This window comes from Daldinia childiae (genome assembly GCF_008694065.1).
Source record: "Daldinia childiae strain JS-1345 chromosome Unknown Scaffold1, whole genome shotgun sequence".
Taxonomy (NCBI): Eukaryota; Fungi; Ascomycota; class Sordariomycetes; order Xylariales; family Hypoxylaceae; genus Daldinia; species Daldinia childiae.
Window position 1 is genome coordinate 2,470,342 of NW_022984642.1, and position 26,365 is coordinate 2,496,706.

General features: G+C 45.1%; 6 protein-coding genes across 6 annotated transcripts; 5 read left to right on the plus strand and 1 right to left on the minus strand.

The window, feature by feature from the left end:
• Window positions 1-2,415: 2,415 nt before the first annotated feature.
• GL218_00647 (Phenol 2-monooxygenase) lies at window positions 2,416-4,481 on the plus strand (the record flags this gene model as incomplete). The annotated part of the gene is made up of 4 exons (XM_033577079.1): window positions 2,416-2,464; window positions 2,512-3,134; window positions 3,183-3,463; window positions 3,662-4,481. 4 exons carry the CDS (start codon window positions 2,416-2,418, stop codon window positions 4,479-4,481), a joined length of 1,773 nt encoding a protein of 590 aa, XP_033442032.1.
• A 664-nt stretch (window positions 4,482-5,145) lies between these two features.
• GL218_00648 (uncharacterized protein) lies at window positions 5,146-10,317 on the plus strand (the record flags this gene model as incomplete). The annotated part of the gene is made up of 7 exons (XM_033577080.1): window positions 5,146-5,326; window positions 5,389-5,462; window positions 5,517-5,666; window positions 5,723-6,092; window positions 8,331-8,415; window positions 8,488-9,508; window positions 9,562-10,317. 7 exons carry the CDS (start codon window positions 5,146-5,148, stop codon window positions 10,315-10,317), a joined length of 2,637 nt encoding a protein of 878 aa, XP_033441871.1.
• A 2,100-nt stretch (window positions 10,318-12,417) lies between these two features.
• GL218_00649 (uncharacterized protein) lies at window positions 12,418-13,305 on the plus strand (the record flags this gene model as incomplete). The annotated part of the gene is made up of 1 exon (XM_033577081.1): window positions 12,418-13,305. One exon carries the CDS (start codon window positions 12,418-12,420, stop codon window positions 13,303-13,305), a length of 888 nt encoding a protein of 295 aa, XP_033441872.1.
• A 5,756-nt stretch (window positions 13,306-19,061) lies between these two features.
• On the minus strand, window positions 19,062-21,134 carry GL218_00651 (uncharacterized protein; the record flags this gene model as incomplete). The annotated part of the gene is made up of 4 exons (XM_033577082.1): window positions 19,062-19,529; window positions 19,959-20,046; window positions 20,118-20,324; window positions 20,386-21,134. 4 exons carry the CDS (start codon window positions 21,132-21,134, stop codon window positions 19,062-19,064), a joined length of 1,512 nt encoding a protein of 503 aa, XP_033442355.1.
• A 1,995-nt stretch (window positions 21,135-23,129) lies between these two features.
• On the plus strand, window positions 23,130-24,166 carry GL218_00652 (uncharacterized protein; the record flags this gene model as incomplete). Its single annotated transcript, XM_033577083.1, has 2 exons — window positions 23,130-23,976; window positions 24,033-24,166. The coding sequence occupies 2 exons, from the start codon at window positions 23,130-23,132 to the stop codon at window positions 24,164-24,166; spliced, it is 981 nt and encodes a 326-aa protein (XP_033442321.1).
• Window positions 24,167-25,151: 985 nt separating this feature from the next.
• GL218_00653 (alcohol dehydrogenase) lies at window positions 25,152-26,283 on the plus strand (the record flags this gene model as incomplete). Its single annotated transcript, XM_033577084.1, has 3 exons — window positions 25,152-25,521; window positions 25,583-26,179; window positions 26,231-26,283. 3 exons carry the CDS (start codon window positions 25,152-25,154, stop codon window positions 26,281-26,283), a joined length of 1,020 nt encoding a protein of 339 aa, XP_033442148.1.
• Window positions 26,284-26,365: the final 82 nt, after the last annotated feature.

The window sequence follows — 26,365 nt, forward strand, 5'->3', positions numbered from 1 at the left end:
GCTGTCCGGGAAACCAGGGATCGAAAATAAGGTTTATGTTTACAAGCTATTATACGTACATGCGCATCGAATTTCGCAACTGATTTGGGCAGCGACGTTCTGCGATCAGGTTCGATGTAGGAAGGAAGGTGCATCTAGATAGAAAAGTAGAAGTTGCGCAGTTCCATAGGGAAAGAACGAAAGCGCGTTAGTAATGCACAGACCACACATTATTATCTATCTTCGCCGCATTCAGCCTTGTCGATCACCTACACCCCCTGTAATTACAAGCCACTAAACTGCATAGGGGTCATTTGACATCATGTAGGTACCTCATATTACACCAATTATGTACGCACTGACCACAGCATATTAGAAGGATAGTTCTTTCCATTTATATATATAGCTGCTTTACAGTTTTCGCAGATCAATTATACGTACCGCATCCACTAAGAAACAATTGAATCTAGGGCACGGACCACAGTAATCAACTATACCATATTTGGAAATGATTTGAGCATATCATTGCTGTGGGGTACTTTAGCGAAAGCCGGATGTAGTTTAGGTCATTGTAAACATAGTGTAGTTGAAGCCCGTGGTCCGTGCCCTAGATTCAATTGTTTCTTAGTGGATGCGGTATCTACATAGGTACCTTAGGCAAGTACATATCGAGGTACCTAGCTTTAGTTGAAAAAAAAAAAGATTACCTAAGGTACATAGGTACCTAGGTTTTTGTATTGCTAATTCATCATCAGAAGGCTCTTTCTCAGATGTGGGATGTACGCTACTTAATTCAAAGTGCAGCATTTGACCTTAGGGTTGATCTGATATCGGGCTAAAAATAATACACTAGGTACCTAGGTACCTAAATCATCAGGAGCAACCCAAAGTCAAGCTGAGCACCCGGCAGAACAATCCCTGGCTCAGGTCCTGATTCAGCCTCACCTGCAAGATCCCGATATGTTCCAATGTCCAACCTCCAGCGTAGGAGGTAGTTAGGTAGGTATTATTCACCAATCGGCATCTATATTATTAGATGCATAAGTAGCTATTGAATTATTACCTAGGTTAGGTACATATGATAGCCGATGGTTTTTCTTCTTCTTTTTAAATAGAGCAAGGTGCTTTATTTCTTTTTCTTTACCCGACATACAAATTCTCGTCCTAAACAATGACTTAGGGAAAATTTCTACCCAACCACGAACTTTAAATATTACCTGTTGACCTTTTACACCTCATATTTCAACGTCCTATATAGCATCTTGCTCTAATTTATATGCAAGGGAAGAGGAATAATTGAGCATATAAACATATATGTTTAAGTGTCGTGCAAGCAGGCCGAATTTTTCATATCCGACCTATTAGCCTCGTTGCATGTTCCATGCATATCTACCTACCTGGTATTGAAGCAGTTCTATGTCCTAAAAGCCCGCATAAGGCCCCTCGTAGAAAACCGCTCAAAGAAGAAGGTCTCTAAAGAAACAGTTACATCTTTTAAAAGTCAACTCAACTATTAAGTGTAACTATGTGGGGCTAGGAACTTAATATTTAAGGTGCAATATTTCCGAAAGCTTAATAATAGCTAACGCCGACGGAAGTTAGGAAGTTAAAGAAGGTGAAGCTTCCATACCCAGTACCTATATAGGTAGATTAGCTAAAAGGTATGCATACCTCCCCTGTTCCACTAAAGGGACCTCGGTAGGCTCGGTCGTCTCATTTTCATTCCCGCTCTCTTCAGCCGCGACTAACCCCCCCACTACGGCCCCACACTTTATTGCCGTGTTGAGATCCCGGGTTACTTCTGAGCCAGCAGCCATATTTCGCTGATCATGGCCGACGGAAGCGGACCCGAGGGGGGCTCTCCTCATCGTATTGATGATACCAAACAACCAAGGATCAGACTATCAGTGTTGTCTAAGTAGCCTACCCTGCACTGTACTGTACTCATGCTATTCTAGTCACTTAATCTTATTTCTATCGGCACCCACCGATCTTTCAAAGCCAATGACAAGCCTAAGAAGTTGCCCACTCTCTAGCTTCTACGCCTTTAAGGGAAATATCAATGATGACAGCTCTAATAAAGTTGTACTTCCCGATGTTCCTGCCGTTGGATGCTACTAGCGCGACCCCGGCGTCTTACTATTCCAGCTATATCTCTCCCTCAGTATTATCACGTTAGGTATATTCTAGGCCGAGTTAAATTAATACTTAATACCCAACCTACTTAGAATTAGACAAGAGCATTCCTTTATCCCAGTCTCACGTATCGCCCACGTTCGAGAAAGTTTACCTATCGATACATACGTAAATACTCGAGTTGAGTCCCTAATTTTAGTCGTTGACTTTTATTCCCCACGGCTTCAGTTGTTTCCACTACCTATACATCATCGAATTTCATTTCCTCCTATTTGGGTCTCCAGTCGATTACCAGGAGCGATGGATAATCGGTCTTCAGAGAAGTCTACTTCGCCACATTATGATATTGGTAAGCGAATTGACATCGATCACCGTATAATACTAACGTATATTCAGTAATTATTGGGGCTGGTCCTGTAGGGCTCATGCTTTCGACGTGCCTCGCGAGATGGGGTTATAAAATCAAACACATTGACAATCGAGCCGAGCCTACACCTACGGGGCGCGCAGATGGCATCCAGCCTCGGTCCCTAGACCTCCTTCGCAATATGGGCCTAAAATCTGCCATCATGGCTCATAAGCCCGCGCGTGTTTTTGAAGTAGCCTTTTGGGACCCACCCAAAAACGGCAAAGGCATCGTTAGAACAGGTACTTGGGCTAGCTGTCCTAGTTTTATTGATGCGAGATATCCTTTCACCACACTGGTACATCAGGGTCGAATAGAACGTGTATTCATCTCAGATCTAGAAAAGAACGGCGTTCAGGTCCAACGGCCATGGACTATTAAGGGGTTTAAGTCGGATGACAAAGTAGATCCGGAGTATCCCGTTGAAGTACATTTGGAACATGTCGACGGACATCAACGAGAATCGGTTCGAGCTAAATACTTGTTTAGCGGCGAAGGCGCTAGATCATTTGTCAGAGACCAGTTGGGAATCAAGATCACACATAAGGATCCTATTACGCATGTTTGGGGTGTTATTGATGGCGTTGTTAAGACTGATTTCCCAGACATCAAGGTAAGTCTCATTATATAGCCTTGGCTGGCTTTAAACTGACGATTCTAGATGAAATGTACTATACACTCCGGACATGGCTCGATAATGGTCATTCCTCGCGAAGACAACATGGTCCGGCTATATATACAGATCGCATCATCTACGGATGCAGACTGGAGCCCGCGTAGGACAGCCACTGCGGAACAAGTTCAGGCCTCCGCGAAGAAGATTCTCCACCCATACCTCATCGAATGGGAACGTGTGGAATGGTACTCAGTATATCCTATCGGACAAGGCATTTCAGATAAATACACAATTGATCACCGTGTGTTCCTAGGCGGCCGATGCTTGTCATACTCATAGTGTAAGACTCATACATAATTCTAAGATAGCGTTACTAACTTCTCGGTAGCCAAAAGCTGGCCAGGGAATGAATACTGCATTTCTCGATGCCCTGAATCTCGCCTGGAAAATCCACGCTGTCGAAGCTGGATTCGCTGATCGAGCCATCTTAGCAACGTACGAAAATGAACGCAAAGATGTCGCAGAAACCCTGCTATCATTGACAACAAATATGCTAAACTATTCTCGCAACGACCGCCTGCTGCAAAAGAGGTACAGGCCGCCTCAGAGCAGACAAGTGAACAGGCCGAAGATAATGCCTTTGTCAAGACCTTCAAGGAATCTTGCGAATTTACTAGTGGATATGGTGTAGCCTACAAGCCCAATGCGCTAAACTGGTCTCCAGCTCACATAGCCAAGTCCTCTTTAATTAATCCTCGAGGAAGCAAACTACGAACAGGTCGAATTATGATCAACGCTGACGTCACGAGGGTCGTCGACGCAAATGTTGTACATTTAGAACAAGAAGTTCCTCTCAACGGTGCGTTCCGTATCTATATTTTCGCCGGGGAGCCTGCAGTAACCTCCAGGGCACTGGAGGATTTTGCCCTTCGCCTCAGCAGCAAGGGGTCCTTTTACAGTTCCTATCTTCGTCCAGACATTGACTCGGTCTCACATCACGAGAAGCACAACCCTCACAGCCTCTTCTTTACTATATGTACCGTTTTTGCTGCCCAGCGGAGTCATATCGAGATCACACAGGATGTACCGAGTCTCCTTGCTCGTTACCGTGATCACATATATGCCGATGACAGATGGGACCGCCGCGTACCCGATGCAAAAGCTGCCGCCCACGCCAAAATGGGATTCGATGAAGAAAGGGGTGGGGTGGTTGTTGTTCGACCCGATGGTTACGTGGGTATCGTAACGAGCTTGGTTGAAGGCTCCGGGACCGTGGACGCATTAAACGAGTATTTTGGTGCTTTCTGCACAAATAAACTGGGTGAGAAGATGGCCCAGCTATAAAACATCATCCCACCTTTTTAGTAGACGTCTCAGCATTTCGACATAAGCCTACAAGTACAAATATGGTTCTTTATGAGTTATATATTTTTAGACATACATTAGGTATTTATGTAGGTATGTAGGTATTAGCAATATCCCATAAGGTTGCTAAATAGGTATGAATTTATACTACTCTGATTTACAGAAATACTACAGAGCATCATTTACACGGGGTCAATGCATGGCTCAGGCAACTTAGTTACCTACATGTAGACGTCCCCATATTATGTCAATTAGATGGAAGGAGCATGTATCCTTTAAAGGCTGGGGAAAGCATTAGGTACCCAAATAGACTTTGATTCTACCTAATTGGCGTCGTTATCGGTACCTCTCATAAAGGGCAAGAACATATCAATATTGAGGGCACGTGTGGGAACAACTAAGCTTTCGCCGTCGTGTCAGGAAGTCTCGATCACGACGTTCTTTTCTTCTTTTTTCCTTTCTCCTTTCTCCTACGTGAAATATTTAACTTCAGCGTCGCTAACAGATTTATGGCCTTAATAATAATTTACAACACCAGTCCCGTCGAACCCCTTAGCCTAAATGCATTACGCTCTGGTGTCTAGCACAAACACTGGCTTGCTCCGTCACGCATAATTATATAACCTTTCTGATCAATTACATTATGATATCGAGGACGTCGCGTCGCCATACAGGGCTTAAGACTTCCGCAGAGGAAGACAGCAGTGTCACGGGGGATATTATACAAATTATCGAGGCTGAAGATAACCCTGACCTCAATATAAATCACAGCTTCAAGCGGTCTGGAACTCATAATCTAGATCGAATCGGTTATCATGAAGAGAGTGAGTACACGGTTAATATTCCTTTATATTATCTATTATCCTTGTAACTTACAATTATCTAGAATGTCGCAACGTGCTTGTAAGATACTGCGCACACATCCCAAGGAACTACCAATACAAAGACGGAATTCCACAGGTTTGTATCCCCTATCTTTAAATACCTGTATGTCTTCTGACATTTTTCACCTAGATCTTCTTAGTTTTACGAGAACATCTTGGTGACGAGAATCTCGACTTGGCGGGTGGTGTGCTTTACGAACTGATTGAAGTCGACTGTGAGCATACTGATGATCCGGGGGCCGCATTTCAAAGGTGGAAACATGATCACCTACGCAGATATGTTAGAAGTTCACAGCCTTTCTCCCTAAGTAGTCAAGAGCTGACACTACCCCCTAGGCTGACCTCGAACTCCCTCACGTCCCACATATGACTACTATTACTTCCTCAATCATCCCAACAAAGAAGCTCGCGCAATGGCGATCGGAACACCCAGATAGATACCCATTCGTATTGTCCGACTCATCTCCTTCAACTGAGGGGGCATCTATTGATCCCAGTTGCATACGCAATCGAAAGGCATGGCTTATTGATCACACACTATACATCTCTTCACGAAATGACGGTACTCGCCCACTTAACAGCCCGAACCCCAAGAAGTTCCATGAGATGCAATGGAGCCACGAGTGTGGCGCGCAAGGGAAATTCATCGAAGAGCGAGATGTACCGATTGCCTCCCTGGATCGTCCAAGCGGGACATCACCCCCAGGTACAGCGGATACCCTCCTTCTCGATAACCCAAAACCTTGCAAAGGACTTCGTGGTTATTCATCTAGGTCCAGTCTCTTTAGTAAATTATCAGATAAGATTCATATGCATAAACATAAGCCCGAACTAGACCAAAGACGGTGCAGCTGGATCCCGGGTGCGCTCACGTTCGAGCCAGCCTCATCCTCATCATTTCGAACCAAACGAACTTCCCCGGATGTTGCTACTGTGCCTCTACCCAATGGTTGCCAGATACCAAATGCAATATTCGCTAGGAAATACTTACTCGTTGGGACTGGTGATTCGCTGCCCCCGTGCCTGCCTCTAAGACAGATGCCTACCGCCGAATCAAAAGCCACAGACACCATCGTGAAGGCTGCCTCAGCCGGATTGTTAGAGAGAGCACGAAAATGGTCATTCCGAGGCCCCTTTACACCACAACTAAACTTTGATGGGGGACTAGACTACCAATGGAGCCCCGAGGAGCCCGCGATAATTTGCAGAAGATTCGACTTAAATGATTCAATTGAGGGTAGGAGCACCTTACAGCTGGTGATCGATTCGAAGAAAGTAACTTAGAGGAAACCGAACAATCTGCAGATTACCAACGGATGTCGACAAAAAGACAAGGTATTGTCTTTAATATGGAAGAAATAGTAGATGGTGATAGGGATACCACGCAGCTACTAGCAAACTACATCACTTCGAACCGATCTGCGCTTGATAGCCTAGGTGAAACTATACCGCGAGGCTTTGATAGGACCACATGGAAGCGATTACAGTCAGATGAACCTTCCACACCAAGTAATCAAGGCCTCTCAGAAATCTTGGATTCTGATCATGTCCAGCAATCGTCTATTCAAGAAAGGTGTGTATTGTATATGGCGGTTCATGTTAATTGTAGCTAACGAATTATCTAGAAATAAACATGGCTTACGACGTTGCGATACTCTACTTTTCAAAAACGTGGAATTTACAATTCCAGCAGAAGCCTCCGGTACCAATACCTCAACATCAAATCGCAAGACCACCATAATTGAGCTATCACCGAGTCTTAGTCCGCCTGAATTTAATGAGGAAGATGCCCACAGAAGTGTGGCAACGGAAGAAGGGTGTTCTTAAAGGACAAATGTGACACAAGAGGCTATCGCAGTGCTTGATAAATCAGCTATGTGCAATGTAGAATTTAGTAGCTCTCGTCTTTGTGATGTGCTTAAGGGGTGACAATTGAAAGATTTTCATATGCCTTAGGTACCTAACCTAATATTATAAGAGAGGCGCGGAAGGTATCAAAACGTTCACAAAAAAAAAAACCGGAAGAAAAAAGGCGGTCAGTTGTTCTGTTGCTAGGTAGGTAGTAAGTTAATTTGAACTTAGAATATCGAACGGCATCCTTTAACGAAAGTTTCTTCAACATCGCGTAAAATTAACGATCTTCGTCTAACCGTCTTCTCATCACACAACATGGCTGATGAAGAAGGAGCAAGTGATTCCGCCCAGGCGATTCGAGTTAACGGACTGTTTCAAGGTATATTATAATATCTATATCTATGTTGCATCTATGTTCATTGCATTCGGTTAACATACATTCATAGCTGGGTTGCCGAGCCCTGTAGCAGTCTTAGCTGTTGAAAGATACCACTCCTCTAAACCGATATTCAATGATGATGCTAGAAGCACTCGTTGGGTATGGGGAACCAAATCTGGTACGTCTTTTCAACTGGTCATCGTCAACTGGTAACAGCTGATGGAGAGGATCGAAGTGCTTGACTGGTGGGCTGTATTCTAACCTATTGCCTAGGTGACAACAAAGTGATGGAGAAGAAACAGATATTTCCTAAGGATGTAGCAACATCAGCAGCATCAATAACAACTTCCCTAAAAACGACCTTTGATAAGGGTAGGTTTTTTTTTTTTTTTTTCTGCCAATTTGAATTATTCAATCCCCACAACCCCCTTCCCAATTCTTATGCCCCTATCACGAGATTCCTTCTTTGCTAGTATGCTAAATTTTTATTTGGTACAGAAGAACTAGAAAAAGTCAAATATTGGCTTAGCAGCACATCTGGAAGTACCCAAGATCCGGAATTACTCAGTCCCTTTACGGATTTGACGTCGCGTACGGATAGTTGTTCCCTTCATACCGCTGCACTCCAGCACACAACAAACGCATCAGCATCAAAGCAAAGCAACTCTTCAGCCTCGTGTCACTCACGCGACAACCCTACTATTCTCCAAGGAGAATCCCTTCATCAGCCGCTGTCTCCGCTACCTATTACTCAGTCTGAAGTTGAACGCGCCTTTTCCAACAACTCTTCTAAGATGTAAGCACGAGCAACTTTCTCAAATTATATTTACCTACCTAGACAATTATTACCTCTTTCTAACAATATTAGGTATTCTACTCCTCAAGGAGGCCGTAGCGCTGCGGAGCTAGACTTAGGTGTGGCTAGAGCTCGGGTGCTTAGTAGAGAACCTTTTCATTCGCGATCGGGATCACGCTCTTACCGTGACGAGTCCAGCGATGCTCCCCCTTACTACACCCGCAGCAGAGGAAACAGTGCTTCATCTAGCATATACCAGCAACTAGGCAATACCGCCTCTCCGGAACGTGGACGCTCACTTCAGAATAGATACGAATTCCAGTCAAGTGATGCCGATGATATCCTCTCTCCTGTGCTTGAGAGTGCCGGGGGTAACTTCCCCAGCCATGTCACAACAGTATCCGATCTCATCAATATGCGCGATGAAGAAACTCTTCGAAGATCTCGAGACATGTCCCGACACAAGTTTCCACCGAAGCCCGCGGTGTCTACCCCTGCTCGACAGAAAGAGAAACGTCGGCCTAAGCCGCTTGATCTCACGGAGGCTCATAGGTATGGTGCGACGAACGGAAGACATGCAAACATCGAGGCCGTCCACAATCCCATTCCTTCATCAGAGAAAGGCCAGAGCTCCGACGATGATAGCCCTTCAGTATACGGAGCTAGTACGCCATTTCACTTTTACGAAGAGCCCTCAGGGGACCCCTACAAAGCCGGACTGGGAAAGGGTAACATTCTGAAGGGCTACTCCAACTGGATGGAGAAGCAACCTACGGAGGAGCGCAATCATCCGGTCACGCCTATTTCGGATGGCCCGGTATCTCAAGCTGTTTCTCGAGACCACTCGCCCGAGAAAGGTAGTCTAGGTCTACCTAAATCTCTCACTGTCAATGACGTTACTAAGGAATACGGCGCGCCGCCTTTTTCACCGCTGACGCCGTGGCTTACCAATGACAAGGTTAAGAAGGTGAAGAAGAATCTGTTCGGAGATAAAGGATGGCTCGAAGATACCGCCGCGCAAAAGAAACTTGAGCGCCCGAAGACTACGAATGCGCGTTTCTTTGATGGCATGAAGAAGACGGCTCGAAAGATTGTATGCTTTTATCGATTTCCTCTTTTCTAACTGCTTAAACTGACATATTGCAGGCTGGAATGGCGGACTTTAGAGTTGGTGCCTCCAGAGTGAGTGTTGCTCGTGAGCTCAATATTACACTTGATCCCCGTGAGCAGAGTCTGCTTTACTGTGAGCTAGAGTTCATTCTGAGCAACACCCTGAGCGGATACATCAACGGCCAACTGCATCTCGGACGCATGAACCCGCACATCCATGCTAAGATAGCCGACTCTTGGGCACAGATGGGTCGTCCAAAGGTGATTGGGTTCCGCTACGACCTTGAGACCCAAATCGACATGATATACGCACATATCGGCAACTTCCGATTCCATGGTCCGCACTATGCAGACGACCATATTGTCAAGGGCCTCCTGTACGGTATGAAGATGAACGCGCGCAACATGCGGATCCGCACACACTGTCAGCCGGACTCGGTCATCGCGAAGCACATTTTGGACTCCCAGGCGCTCATGCAGCTACTCAACAGCCCTCCCGAGCTACAGACTTCGCTGGCGGAAGTGTGCCAGTTCTTCCGGACTATTATCGAGGTCCGCCAAGAGAAACAAGAGAAGGAGGAGGCGGCGAAGTCATTCGTGGAGTACGCACCTAACTCTGGCTTCAAACATCGAAGTCACGATGATCTATCCCCTCCCAAGGGCAAACACCTCGGCGAGTACCGCATCAAAAACCAGATCAATGTCCCACCCAGACAGCGCGACTTTAGCGGCCCGATTCTTGAGCCTAAGGTGTATAACCCCTCGGAACAGCCGCATGCATTGACGAAGTAAGATAGGCGGTAGTAGGACGTGGCCTTTGTAGGCGGTTCGTCCCTTTATCGTATTCCCATATGAGAAATTCCTGTGTGGTATTTGCAGTATTTGGCGCTTTTACGACTTGTTCAGGATGAACTTTCCGGGTTTCTTCGATGTTCTGATACCCGATTTCTTTGTTTGAGATGACATTCCCCGGCTCTGACTCTGAGAGGAAATTTTCAACAAATACCTCGAATTTTCTCTAGCATCGCGTCTATGAGATAAAGACCGGTTAGATAATGTCGCACAGTTATGATACCACAATCGTCTCCAGATAGATGATTGTCGTTTTATCTTGCTTTTTTGCTTCGTCTTATGACGAACCTTTTTCAGGAGATTCAACTCTCTTCTTTGCACACACTGCAACAGGCAATGACCTCACTTGCCTCATTATGTCAAGATCGTATAGACCATGTCTTTCGGTCAAGACATAACCCTCGAATTCGATTACGACTTCAACAGGGACTTCAACCTCGGCCTCATCCCACTGGTGGGGACGTCGTTGTGTACTATTTTCTTTTATTACTGCGACACAAAAATGGTTCGGCGTAACGATCACATCTAATCTGGACAACCAACTATTCTCACGTCTTTCATGTCAATGCGTTGGAATCACCCCGCATTACGGATAATGAATCATGGAAGATGATGACCACGGATTATGATACTCGAACGATATGTTTCTTGGTTTGCTTTCTTGCAGTTTGATCTGACAGCCTTGTGCCTATTCGACAGTATATTTCGATATACTGATAGGAGATTGTACATTAGTAAGGTTGATAGAACTCACGACGCAATAATAACTGTCTGGTTTTCAAAATTGTGTTTCGTATATAGACCCCTTTCCTGTTGCTATTGTATTGGGGAGGAAGTGTGATTTCAAGTCAGACTAATAAGGCCGGACAACTCGATCAGGATACTAATATGCTTACTAACAAGGTCATATCAAGGACAATATTGTGGCTATACCGGAGGCTAAGCATTTACACGATATCTGTAAACATAGGCAGCACCCTCTATGCTTAACGATGTTGCAGATGCTACCTCCTTTTTCTACCATCATTTAGGTCAGGCTGCGAGAGGATATATATACGGTAGTCGACACTATATACGCTAGTTCGGTAGGCTGGTTAAGCTGGCTATTCGATTGGCTAATCATAGGGAGAGTCTCGTGTCGTCGTTCGGGTACCTTGCATAATTTGTTCACTTTCGGTGAGATCCTGTCATTACCTAATGGCGAAGCTAATATAAAAATGTAGATATGCTCGTCTAAAAGTTTAGTTACCTATACTTATCGTTGTTCGACCGGACAAATAAATCATCGTCATTACAAAAAGAATAGGAGGCAGAGTTGATGTTCCCTTTGCAAAACTCGAAAAGTGCTTATTACCGAATATGGTTCTTGGCACTTATGAGGTACCTAAGTAACTAATTACTTGGAGTGACTTGAACACATGCAGGTAATCAAGTGCGTGACATCATCTGCTTATGACCCCACCAATGGTCATCCGCCATCCCGCCGTAGTCCGCAGCGGGAAGCACCTTGGGCCCTTGGGCATGATCTAAGCCCACAGAGCCGAGAAACTCATCCTTCAGTTCTCTAAGCATTCACCCGAGCATTCTACTCATTGTAACTCTCTAGCGTATCACGTCTTGCATGAGATGCACGACAGAATGGCGTGGGATCAGAAGGCATTGCCGTAAAAACATTGACTAATACTAATACTAATGTTTTGCCCTGAGACTCTTTCTACTATCTGTTCTGTACATATATTGCATGTATTTTATCTACCTACTGTGCCTTTCAGCCTGGGCAGAATATATCTCGGTGAGATAATAATACGAAAATCTACTTATCCACCAACTACTACCTGAACAACTCTGCCTGTCTCGGATCTTATTCGGCTTGAGGGTTTTAATACTCATCTGTCTTGCGGAATAAAATCTTACTATTACGTCCAGCACATTTTGTTTTACACCGACTTCTGTTTCGCAACTCTAATTATCGTTAGACATCTGGTATCTTACTGCGGTAATTAGTATACGTTTTGTGAAATTTGCCTACCAATCATAAAGATGTCGCGTTACCATGATAGCCGTTCTCGCGGGCGGTCGAGTCACCATCGAGACGGTTCTCCCGGCTACACATACTCGGGAGGAGACTACCCAATATCCTATGAAGAAAGCCGACAACTTGCAAACACGACGAACCCTACGTATGATGAGTCGCCGCCTCCAAAACAGTTAACCTATGAACCGTACACGTCTCAGTCGTCATCGAGCTTACAAATACCCGAATCGCGCTCGCGACCTAGATCTCTCCCCTCAGGTGAATATCGGAGATCAAGCCGCGGAAGGAGAAAGGAAAGAAGTCACGACAGAGACAGTGATAGTGAATACTCTGATGACAGCCGGACGCGGACTCCGGTCGACAAGGCACGGAACTTTGTCGATAACAACTTTTCCAACTCCACTGCGGGTCTTGGAATTGGTGTACTTGGCGCATTAGTAGGTGGCTTAGCGGCTAGGGAAGCAGTCGATGCCACGCACAAGAACAATGGCCACCACCATCACGAAACTCCTGAACAGAAGCGCAAGCAACTCATCGGCACGATGGTCGGTGCAGCTGTAGGTGCGCTCGGCGCAAATGCTGTCGAGAAGCGGCTTGAAGTACGGCGTGAAAGGGACAGACTCGAGCAAGAGGAATGGGAGCGCAAATACAGACCGGATCGCGACGTCATTGAGAAGCGTGAAGTTATCGCTCGCCCACGCGATAGTAGCGGCTCTAGCTGGAGGAGGGATTGGGATGAACGCGACTACGGTCGTTCTCGAAGCCGCGGCCTCGAGCGCGAGGTCGACCCAGAGGCCCGCAGCTGGAAAAATGTCGAAGATTGGCTAAACGACGAACGGATCGATAATAGGTCGAACGGACGCAGAAGCGCGGACGGCGAGTATCGCTACTGATAAGATATATATCCGCGTCAAAGCGCGTGTGGCGCTACTTCTATCCCCTTCCCCTTTTTTTGATTGAACTACATACATTAGGTATGTATACTGCCTAATGTAGATCTTCTCCTTTGTTATGTAAGATGGAGTTCCACAAATTTAAATGTCGAGATGATACTTAGCGTACGAGCAAACGGTATTCATGATTCGGTATTTTTTTTTTAATTAGTTAGTCTTTACCTATATATCATATAGATGATGAGGTAGCGATAATAGAAATATTTTTAAACTATATTGTATAGGTAACTATTTATATAACAGGTACTTTACATTTTTATGTTAATTTGAACAAGATTTAAAATGCGAGGGTAAACTTCCCAACTTCCACCAATACATGCAACCTACCTACAAAAACTCTACATAAAACAGGTACCTAAGATACCGTATCTACTTATCTAGCCTAATTATGTACATCTCGACTGGAGGCACAAGCTTACCTACCTTATATTAGATATGCAGGTACTTGTGCTTGCTACATTAAATCGTTACACAATCTACATCATAGCGGCCAAATAGAACTGGTAGGTACGCTTTCTAGTTCCTATTTCCCGGCTTCAGTTATCTAATTGGCCAGTGCGTTCTAACCTAGTCCAAATGCCCAAAATCTTCTGGGCACCGAGGTAACTGGTATCAAAACTCAACAACTAACAAATAACAACTACCTACAGACCTGTACCTACAAACACAAATTCCATTCAATCTCCCAATTTCCAAGTACATGGGCATATACATCTCGAGAGCGTTCACCTAAATCATTTCAAGTAATCGCCGTTGTCTGAATCAATTCATTATAACGAAGTTACCCGTAAGAGAACGCTATTTGCGTACCTCTTACCTGGGTACCTCATGCCCTAATCACCATCCGATTTCTACCCTCTTTTGCTTGTTTGTGTCGAACACGCCTTTTTTTCAATGTTTTAAGATGGCGCTTTCTCCAACTCGTCTATCAGTTCCTGCTGGGCCCAGTGATACTGATGATATAGATGGTATTTCCCTAGCCTCCACTGATTATGGAGTCAATAGTGAAGATCAGGATAAAGAATGGACTGTTGCAGACCTCTACGCCGATCGGGCTCACCCGGAAAGACCGGGTGAGAGACAGTACCTGATCAAGTGGGAGGGTTTTCCGATGGATCAGTGTACTTGGGAGCCGGTGGAAAACCTGGGACCGGGTCTCCTTGCGCAATGGGCAGAGATCCAGGAGGAAATTGCAACCGGACAGCGCCTGCCTTTTGACGTTGAAATATATAACACTGCATGTAGAGAAAAGGCAGAAAGGCACGAGAGACGGAATGCAAAAAGGAAGAGATTGGGGCTGCCGCTCACCGTACCTCTGCCTCTTGAATCTCCTACTGAGGATTCTTCTACAATGATTTCCCCCGGGAGTGAAATGGACCTCGATGGCGGAGTTAAGGAGACGAGTAACGTTGATAAGGGTCATCCAACACCTAAGATTAAATCCCAGAAAATCATCAAGCAGAAGATGTTTAATGGAATCCCAACCCCTACAGAGACGGACTCGGTTCAAAACAAAAGCAAGAATAAGCGGACACCAACGCACCCAATACCGTCTAAGCCGGCTGAGCGGCCTCTAAAGCCAAAACGAGCATCTTCGGGTGACGGGGGAATAGGTACTACCATGACCGGGTACCAAGGCACCGCGAGAAAGCCCAGCACAGACACGAAAAAAGCATCACACCAAACGGCGCCAAATTCAACGCCGAAGGCCCCTTCGTCGCTCCCGCCGAAGATGTCGTCCAGCCTGGCAAACAAATTTTCCGGGAAGCGGCATACCGCAACTCGTACTCAACCTCAACCTCAACCAGCAACCTTGCCTACACGAAAAAGTAACGTCTTCGTTGGAGGTAAAGAGCGGAAGAAGCGGGCGAGTCTTGCCGATGTCATGGATGACCCGTCAAAGACACCTAAGGCCTTTAATTCAATGCGTGTCATGAATATCGCAAAAAAAAGGGGCATCGAAAAAATGGATGGGGCGCACCTTGATATCTCGTCTATCCCGGCTAGTTTCTTCGTAACAAATGACCAGCGTAATCGGCCGAACCCGGGCCAGACAAATGCGGGTTCCCCAGTCACACCAATAGCAAACGCTCCAATTGTACAAAGTCCCACGGCAATATCACCGAGCGATGTGAGCATAACTACGCCGGCACTAAAGACCAAGAAGTCTGTTCGCTTTACTGGAGCGCAGAATGACGCATCTGAGGATACGCCTATGGGCGGAGCCACAGATGACGGAGTCGGTCTTGTTGTTGATAATCTAATGGATATCGATCACCCCCCAGAAACTCCGGACTCAGTTAAAGTTAATCCATCGAGGAGATTGTCCTTAGCCACTTACCAGGAGCGAAGCACAGACTCAGGTCGTTCTAAAGACAGCCATATTCGGAAATAGTGGATCTGAGACGGTCCAAGTCCTATTCTGTGGCATCACTCGCCAAGTTCAGCCCTGGCTGTCGGCTTTTATGGCACAAGAAATATTACATTTTGATTCCATCTGTTCTTCGTACAATTTCGTCTCTCGACAAAAGGAGTTAATAATGGGGGAAACTCTCTCTGACGGTACGATAGAGGCCAAATCCAAGGAGCTATCGTCAACCTTGAGTAATGTGGCGGAACACCTTCGACGAGGCTCATATGGTAATCACCTAATCACGGAACAATTTTCAATTCTTGTCTATCCTGCAAAATGCGATGGCTGGAATGGACTTGGCGTCGATACAAGCAAGCTCAACCCAGAGTCTCATTTACGATATATAATCTATAAATCGTGCGACGATATGAAACTCTACCCCCCAGCGTCCGTTCCTCGTGCTCCAACCCGACTGAGCCATGTGGAACAAGGATCGCACTCCCGAGTACTTATCAAGGACTTATTTGGGCTGGATTTCTCTTTTTTTGCCTCAAACCCCTAGAGAGAAGGATAATCAGGCGTTTATGTTGCTTTTCCCCGAAAGAGAAAAACAAGTATGCAATATGATTAAGCTTTGGCTCCGTGAGTGATATCCAAACCGCATTGTTCTCATTATGATGGAAGGTATAGATACTAATTGTAATATTTGTAGGTTCATGTCAACCAGCCTGCCAAATATTCACCCACGAAATCAAGGACAGCTGGGCACACTTCCACGAGACCGTGCAAGCAGGCAAAGCAGGTACTATCATCTTACATGAAGATATTAGTACATCTATCCGAAAATTGCCCCGGATCTTCCAGATGATTGAAAATAAATGCTGTTATACATTTTGGGATCTTGCTACGGGGCAATACAGCCCACCAAGATTCCCATCTGATATATACGCGTCTATTGAACCTGGCACACTCCAGCTGACACGATTATTCCCCCAGGGCCGAGCCTTTTTGATCACGCCCAGTTTCGTACTATCAGATCCAGTCCGGTTTCACAAGTTTCTGGAATGGTTTAAAAATTACTGCTGTAACCCTCATTATCTGATTATGGCCTGTGCAGATTTTCCGGACTTCCTTAAAGCAGTTACGCTGGAGAAAGAAGCGGAACGAAAGAGGATGTGTTTAGCACATAGAAACAACCCTCATCTTGAGGAGCTCTTAGCAGAATCCGGTTTAGGGAAGCAAGAGCTCGAAGCAAGATTCCGAGCGTGGGAGGTCCTGAAGGGGATCATAGCCGATTTTGGAGACAGAAGAAACGAGTGAAGAGATCCGGAAAGTGCAATGGGTCACGGATTTTATCGATCCAAACGACGAGCAGAGCTTGGTAAATTATTTTTGTTGGTGGTCTAGCTTGAAATGTGATCGATATCGCAAATTCACCGTGCTTGGCTCAAATAACAACAAAAATAGAGCCGCTTACAGGAATATCGAGATTCCTGTTTATACAGAAGAAACGGTTAATGACCCCGACATAGCTTCGGCGCGTGAGAAGCCCAAAGATCTAGCTCATGACGCCTCTGTAGCCCCTGGTAACGCGAGCAGCGCATCTGCTCCACATGTATCCCTTCGTCGTTCGTCCCTTGGCAGCGGCAGCGCTACTGAGCTTAGCCAATGGATCACCAGTCTCCCCACCCGCCTTCAGAGAAAAGGAAACTGGGCCAAGCTACACTACAAGCCCGTTCGGTGGCTGAATGTACCGATGGCTGACTACTTTCAGGATTTTAGGTGCGAGTATGATACCTTCAAGAACTGGTTGGGTGCTGCTCGCAAGTTTACAAACATCAACACTTGGTACGGTCTATTCTATACCATAGACGACGAGTGGAACCCCGAACTATCTTTAAGCTCACATAGGTACCACCCTTGGATTGCAGTGCTTAGGCCTAAGAATCCTCACTTCAGGATTGATACATATGCTGAAGTAGAACTGTTTATCTGGGATATATTCGCCCATGACCGGGAATCCGGACGCGGGAAAGCTTCTCTACTTAACATGCAGCGGCATCTAATCGACCTTGTTCGAAGGGAAATATCACTGAAGGATCCGCATTACTACCTTGGCGAAGTCTATATGAGCAGTAAAACCGACTTAAAGTATAACCTAGAGGATGGGCCATTAGATATCACGAAGCGAATGATTGAAAAAATGATGGCAGACGGCAAGCAATGGTTACCTCCCATGGAATCTCTTTTACCAGATAAGGGCTGGATACGTATTCCAAAGTATGAGTGGGAAGAAGGAGTGATACACTCAAAAGAAGAAAAGCAGAAACCAATACCAAAACACGAGGGCGATAGGAATAAGCTTCCAAGGTCTATATGGCATGCACCGCGTCCTGGGACCAAATTAGAGAAGTCAGCATGCGTCAACGATCTTTATGGGGCTGCCTATAGCGCTCGGGCGAAGGACCCATCATGTCAGACAATGAGATACCAGTATAGATCGACTCTAGACTGGTATCACGACATGAAAGCAGAAGGTCGCGATTCGAGTCACGTCCAGGTCGATAGTGCGGATAGAATTTTGACCAAGCTATTTCAGAAGAAATAGAGTTCTCATGGGAAACTTGGTTCTCACTTCACGTCTAAAAAACCTAAGGAAGATTCTAATGGGGAACGTAAAAAGATTTGATTTGGAAAGCTTTGGATTGAGGTGGGGTATAAGAGGTTTTGGGCAGAAAATATACACTCTGTGCGCTGTGTTTTCCGCGACTCAAACCTTTAGGTCTGTCCGCCTCTTGATTCGGCTGGCCAAGTTTAGAGATCTTGAGTACACTATGGAACCGAGAGATATTTGTACGTGTTTTGTCGATCGGATGAAAGGACTTGAGAAGTCTAAGAACAAGCCTTGTACTGAGGAAGTATGCTGAGGGCGCGAGGTTTATTATGATAAAGTCTAAGCACATAAGCTAGGTAGTTACCACGTTGTACACAATGAAATTCGCCGATGCCCAAATTGAGATAACTCGAATAAATGTTTTATTATCGCATTGTAGTAGTAAATGTCGACTTAGTATCAAGGAAAGTGTTGATGCGAATATGCCGTACTGTCATATATATAACGAGTATCGGGTAATTGGAACATTATGAGGTAAGGATTTTACTAGGAGAGTTAGAAAATAGGGATACGAGACTTAGAACCTATAATATGATATAGCTACGTACCTAAGGAGTACCCAAGGTGACAAGAAGAGTGTTAGCGTTGGCCTTCAAAAGTCTGTTACGTGAATTATGCCAATGAATACCTATATTTCAATATAAACATAGCCCCTATATTGGTATCAATCTATGAAGCAAAAGGCATATAAGAACTGTCCGGCCTGAAATCCCATATATGCGCCAAAATATCCTCTTGTACCGTATTCAAATAAATTTCATCCGCGAGACACATGTCGTCCCCATACCCAGCGGCGGTATTGATACCATCCCCCGTGGCCATGTTATCTGCGGCGGGGAAAGCAGGATTTAGCTGCGTATTATGCGGCATCTCTGCCAGGAAAAGCGCTCTTACTTCCCGGAGCAGGCGGGACATTTTGAAGAAGAATCCGCTCCGCGGACCCTCGGCGTCCACCATGCCCAGCGACACGGGGACGCGATCGACATCTATGCAGGCCTGGTCTATAATACCGAAGACGTCGGCCCTCCGCCTCACTTCATCCTGATCCCAGCCGGGTTCGTCAAGGGTTTGGAGCCTGAACAGTACTACCAGATACTGCGTAAACTGGGTAAAGAGATCGGCGGTGAAGCCGTGCCACTGGGAATAGGGTAGGGAATTTAAAATCGATACCCATCGCTCCGCGATGCTTAAAACTATATCTAGGTCTTGTAGTCGTTGGAACTGTGAGGTTCCTGTTTGGTCTATGATCCTAGGTCTGTAAAGCACTGTTTCTCGAATTTTGATTTCCGCAAAACATAAGTAGAACTGCGTTGCTTCTAAAGATACTTGTTAGACTTTAATGAACTACTGAAAGATAGGGTAGGGCATCCTAACTATTTGTTTCAAACTCGGCTGGCAAGTTTCGTCGAATATTACCAAGTTCTCTTAGTAAGGCTGTAACCAGAGCAGCCGATGCTGCTTTGGGGCTTTCTGCTCCCGCTGGCTGGTTTCCGAGAGGGAACAGGTTAGTTGGTTCGAAATGATCTGACACCTGACCTGTGTAGTTAAAAGGATATCGGTATATACCTCCTTTTCCTCTTCGAGGATACGGAGGCAGTCATCTAAGTACGATGTCCAACGAATAGGCTCTGTTTGCCTGTATGTTAACCATGTACTAGTATGTTTAGGTTAGTATAGCAACTAGAAAGCCTCATTCTTAGGCATGCCTAGAAGGACGGCACTTACGAAGATGTGAGATGGTAAACAGCTACCATGGTCCGACGCTCTTCCATAGTTCGAGGGCGCTGATCTACAGGGCGTTGAGTTGGGAATCGATTACGCCGCAGCGGCCGCGTTGGCGTATCATGATGTATATTCAGTTCGAGGGCAAGCGATACGGCTAACTGAGAAAGCATACACATAAATGGCTTATCCTCCTTGAGGTGGTGAGACCTTTCAAGTCAGTTAGTTTGACTTTATTAGTTCAATCATTTGTAATGAGGCCGCGGGACACAGACCAAGTAGCGAAACAGACGATGCCGAGGAGTAGACTAGATCAACAATATGTTGCAAAACTACTCTATGTGATATAATACGCCATATTGTATCCGCCATTGCAAACTGCTGCGAGATCATCTTGGAGGTCAAGGCCATGATGACAAGCCATAGGAAAGGCCTCTCACGGCGCAGCTCAGCGGAGCTCGTTGAGATAGGGATATGAACAACAGGACACATGGGAATGAAGGCATTGCGAAAGCTGTCTAATAGTTCTTCTGCGGTTGTGTCTGGTATTTTATGGACGGACACATCATCGAATATAGGGGATGGTGATGCAGGAGTAGAGGGACGTAAAAGATGTACGATAGTAGCAGTGGTGTCTATGGCGATATCCGGATGCTCACGTACAGGTATAGATACAGGTGTTGGAGACATGGAATCAGTATAACCAGCGAGTGCCCCTCCAGGTAAAGATTCTGGCGTATGCTGCTGGGCTTGTTTCTCAGCTGCTTGAGAGCGTAATAGACTTACAAGCTCATCTAATTTCTCCTCAAGTCGAGTATTACCAGTTGGAGGTGGAGGCTGCACATGTGATTGTGAAGGAGATGGCGTACGAGCTTTTCGTTTGCGAGCAGTTAAGGTTGGTTCACAAGTCTTCCCAAGACGATGGCACCTCTCACAAGAAGATCCATCAGACCGATAGAAACACTTGCATTTGGCACGGGAGGCAGGCAACCAAGCCTGACGTAAGGCGCCGGACTGCATGACGCCGATGAAGAGCTGCTATTGGACCGGGCGGCATTTGATCTTAGGTTCGGATTCTTCCTAAGAGCTAACGGATATCGGACTTGAGCAAGACTAGAGCATGAAACCCCCGGAATGGCAGTTTGGTCGTAACACGAGACAATAAGGTGTAAGTTGTCGAGGGCCGCGGGTTTGGAGACTAGAAATGGTACGTCTTACATAATACTCTTGTACAATCCCGCGGGTTTCATAGTACATGTAAGATTCACATGTTTTATTGGCCCATGCATGTACTGCTGCCTTACATACCATAGGGGAGGTCCGGGGGTATAGGGAATCATTCCGTATAAATGAAACCATTCTACCTGATAGTAACATGGGAATCAGCTTGGTGCATTCCAACATCTTGGAATGATTCTATTACTAGAATGATTCCGTAAAATAGAACGATTTGCCTTTTCACGTGACTTTCACGTGATATTCACGTGAAAAAGTGGGGTCGAAAAGGAAAAAAGTCAAAAAATTAGAAGGACTGGTCCTCGAACCCACCACTCTTGCGTTCGTGTAACCATAAACCCCACCTTTTATTTATTAAGGTTAAAGTTTAAAGTGTAAACGTTTGAGCTAATGGGACGAGGTGGCCAATCTCATCGAATTATTTCATTGTGGAATTTTTCCTGTTTTTAGGCCTTATAACCTTTACATTAGAAAAAGTAAAATTTTGACTTAGAAAAAAAATTTTCGAAAAAATTTTTATTTTAAAAATTTTTTTTTTTTTTTCATTTTACTTTTTTTTAAAAAAAAAATTTTTTATAATATTTTTTTTTGAAAATTTTTTTAATATTATTTTTTTAATATTTTTCATTTTATTTTATTTTTTTATTATTAAAATTTTATATTATTAGTAAAATAGTTCCAAAAATTGGAACGATTTTACGGGATGGAATGGTTTTACGGTTATGGAACGCTTTCTTTAAAATAAGATATTAAAAGTGGGTAACTGGACCCACTACATCCGGATTCTGACCAATCAGAGCCCTTAAAACCCAAAAACGTTCCGCCGCATGAAATCATTCCAGTTTTAGAACCATTCTCCCAAACCCCCCTCCTCCGCTATGGTAAGGTTATGATGTAATCATACGGCATTAGGAAAGTCCAGCAGAATTACTCAAGGTCACTCCTACCTTTATGATTTTGACTTCTAGTAGAGATGAATATAGAATAAGGGAAATACCTACCTACATGCATCCTCCTAAGGTAAAAGACATTAGGTAACGAGATACTAATCCCGCCACTATCAGATACTATCAGGGGTGCATAGCAACTAGTTACCCGCGATTATTTTAGTGTCAATATTGAATCTTTAATCTACCCATGTACAATCCGATCAGAATCGCGTCAAAAATATGCTCCACTCTGATCATGTAATAAGAGTATAATATCGACAACTTCACCATTTCTACATGGAAATCTGTGAAGTATTTTTTAAATTAATAATTAACACGTTGAATCTAGTAAGACAATTTTATCAATTTTATCATTGGTGTGTTCGTTGAGAAAATAGGGTTGAAAGGAGTATATTATTTGCTTCAATAAGAATGGAACACCTTTTTTTTACGTTATTCTGACGATTAATATGGATTCTAGAATTATATGTAAATATCGGTAACGTATGCCCTATCAGTTGCGCATCATGTACTTCGTAGAGAAGGGCGGAAACACTCTCGCACATAAAAGCCAATACCGAAAACACCTTCTCTTGCTAATAAATCTTCATGACCCAAGCCGTTAAACCCCGCGGGATAATCCCGGCGTAGGATCAATGGCATGACATTAGTTTTTTTGTATATATGACCATTGCCTTGAAGAACTCTTTAGCTGAAATATCACAGTTTCATTCACAGCCAACACGATATAGCCTCATCTCATTACATACATCTATAACATACATCTATAACGTTCACCAACATAATCAAATCCATCATTATAAAGACGGAAGAAAACGAATAACTCATAATGGCCGACTTATCTTCTGTTTTCAAACAGGCCTTCTTCCCTGGAAAGCCAACTTTTACAGAGAAAGATGTCCCGGATTTAACCAATAAGGTCACCATCGTCACAGGATCTAACACTGGCATCGGCAAGGAGATCGCTCGAATTCTCTACTCCAAGAATGCCAAGGTTTACTTAATGGCACGATCTGAAGAGAAGACGAATAATGCCATCGACAGCATTAAGGCCGCTACTCCCGGGTCCAGAGGCGAATTGACATATATTCGCCTCGACCTAGCTGACCTCCCAAGCATCAAGACGACGGTTGAGGAGTTCCTTAGCAGAGAGCAAAAACTTGACATCCTTTTCAACAACGCTGGTGTCGCATACCCTGAGAAGGGATCCAAGACGAAGCAGGGCTACGAACTCCAGCTTGGCGTGAACTGTCTCGGCACATTTGCCTTGACACAACTCTTGACGCCGATCCTAGTATCCACAGCGAAGACATCGCCCCCCAACAGCGTTCGCGCAATCTGGCTATCGTCCTCAGCCGCGCTGAGTATAGATCCCAAGGTCTTCTTAAAGGGCGTGTATAACATCGAGAAGCAAGGAGAGATGGACAAGTACTTCATCAGCAAGCTTGGGAACTACCTTCACGCTGCCGAGTACGCAAAACGCCATCAAGCAGATGGTGTGCTAACCGCCTCGTTGAATCCCGGAAATCTCGACTCGGACTTGTGGCGCACTCAGGGGCCTATCACAACTTTCTTCCTCCGGAAGATGGTTTTCTACCCGGTTGTTTATGGCGCGTACACGGCTCTTTATGCTGGGCTCTCGCCTCATATTACCTCTGACAACTCTGGCGCCTTCGGTAAGTACTACTAACTACCAATAACCACTTATAGAAGCTAAGCTGACCGCGATTAGTTGCCCCATGGGGAAGGATCTGGAATATCTCGAAAGGGATGTCTAACGCATCGAAGAGAAAGTCCGAAGGCGGTAGTGGAATCGGGGAGGAATTCTGGCAGTGGAGTGAAGAGCAGATTAAGAAGTATCTCTGATTGATGTTTAAGGGGTCGTGCTTGGATTAATTTGGTATTGGAAGAGGAGATGTAAGGGATATTGGGATGCATTTTGGATTTCTCTCGTGCCTGAATTGTTATGATTTTATGGATTAGCTATACCTTTTGTTGGTAGTTATTTCATTATGTTGAAAGATAGGCTTAGTGAGTTTTATTGAGGATGATATGTAATGACTTTACATGGACGGTATTCTATGAAACTAACCTTCAAATATGTTGTCTACGCTGGTACGCTAATTATCTCCCATCTTAAGTTGGTGGTCCGAAGCGGGTAGATGTCAACTTATGACATACGGACATAAGTTAGCATAGCAAATATGAAAAAGTCCTATCATTCATTGAATAATACCATTGTTAAAGTAATTCGAATCATACAGGGGTCTCAACCCCGTGAACATACCTATATTAGTAAAGTAGATGATTAGGGCTTACCTTTTCATCTTTATAGCAAGGGCCTAAACAATCAAAACAGTTCAACTTTATCAGTGTACACCAACATGCATATCAAACCCTTAGCTGAAAATTAGAAAGATACTTGTTTGGAGATTAGGCAAGTATCAGACGGAGGAAAAGACCAAAAAGAGTCCGAGTAGTACTACCCTATATTGACTCATCATGAGACTAGCCACGACACGCAATGCTTCTACCTACGGGGGAGGGGGCAACAAGCACAATAAGTTCGGATAAGGCTACGTTTTGGACAAACTTCGTTGTCATCGCCAACCTTCAAGTAGCTTCGTTTGGGATTAAGGGCTTAATTCCGGACTATAGCTTAGTATCGTGCTGTGCCTCACCGTAAATCCGGTAGGCCCCTATACCATTCAATATGAGTATAAGAGCATTGTAGAGAGTAGTAGTAATATTGAAGCCGAATGCGACTGATCTGTCTACTGATCTTTCTAGTCCTCTATATGATCGTATTCTTTACCCCTTTACCTTGATTTCTTATACTTGACACTTAATCATGGGTCTGCCAGCATCATATAAACAAGCTGCTTTCAAAGCCTTAGGAGAGAAGCTAGTTCTCGAAGAGGTGCCTCTAAGATTACCTGGTGATGGTGAGCTACTCGTCAAGATCGAAGCATGTGGATCCTGCCACACAGACTCGCACGCCCAACATAACACTTTCGGTGGCGGCTTTCCTATTGTCCCAGGTCATGAGATCATCGGGACGGTGGCCGCCGTCGGCGACAATGTGAAGGGTTGGAAGGTTGGTGACCGCATTGGAGGTGGCTATCACGGCGGCCACGATGAGACGTGTGATATGTGCTCTAAGAACTGGCCTCAGATGTGCGATAACCCTATCGCAAATGGCATCAACTGGAACGGAGGATGTAAGTATCCCTATCCTTCAGTTTGGTTCTGATACAAGAAGAGAGCTAACGGCTTTCATAGATGCTGAGTACACCATTCTTCGAGCGCAAGCTGCTGTTCGCGTTCCCGCAGACGTTGATGCCGTACAAGTCGCTCCTTTGCTATGTGCAGGTTCAACCGTTTTCAACGCACTACGGCTGGCTGGCATTAAGCCTGGCGAAACCGTCGCGATCCAGGGGCTCGGCGGCCTCGGCCACCTTGCCATCCAGTACGCCAACCGCATGGGCTACCGCGTGGTCGCCGTCTCACGGGGTACTGAGAAGGAGAAAGCAGCAAGAGGGTTCGGCGCCCACGAGTACATCGACTCGTCCAAGGGCGATGCCGGCGCAGCTCTCAAGGCTCTAGGTGGCGCTCAAGCAGCATTTACGACAGCATTGACTGTCGAGTCTTTTACGCCACTGATCCGGGGCCTCAATGTCATGGGTAAACTGGTGGTCCTGAGCATTCCCGGGGATATGACGCTTAGCCATATTGATATGGTTCAACGCGGAATCTCGGTACAGGCGTGGCCCGTGGGGAATAACCGCGACTCAGAGAAGGCTATTGAGTTTGCTTATCGCCATGGCATACGATGCGCTGTTGAGACATTCTCGTTGGACCAGGCTCGGGAGGCTTATGGTATGCATATGTTTCCTGTATAATATTGCTGCATCATACTAACTTTCCTAGATGCAATGATGAGTGGCCGACCTCGGTTCCGAGCTGTTCTCAAGATGGGTTAAGTTGAGTGATTAGTTGCGGATTGCTGGAGTTAAGGGGCTAGGGGTCTGGGGTTGAGATGTGGGTAAAAGGGAAGTTAAGGTG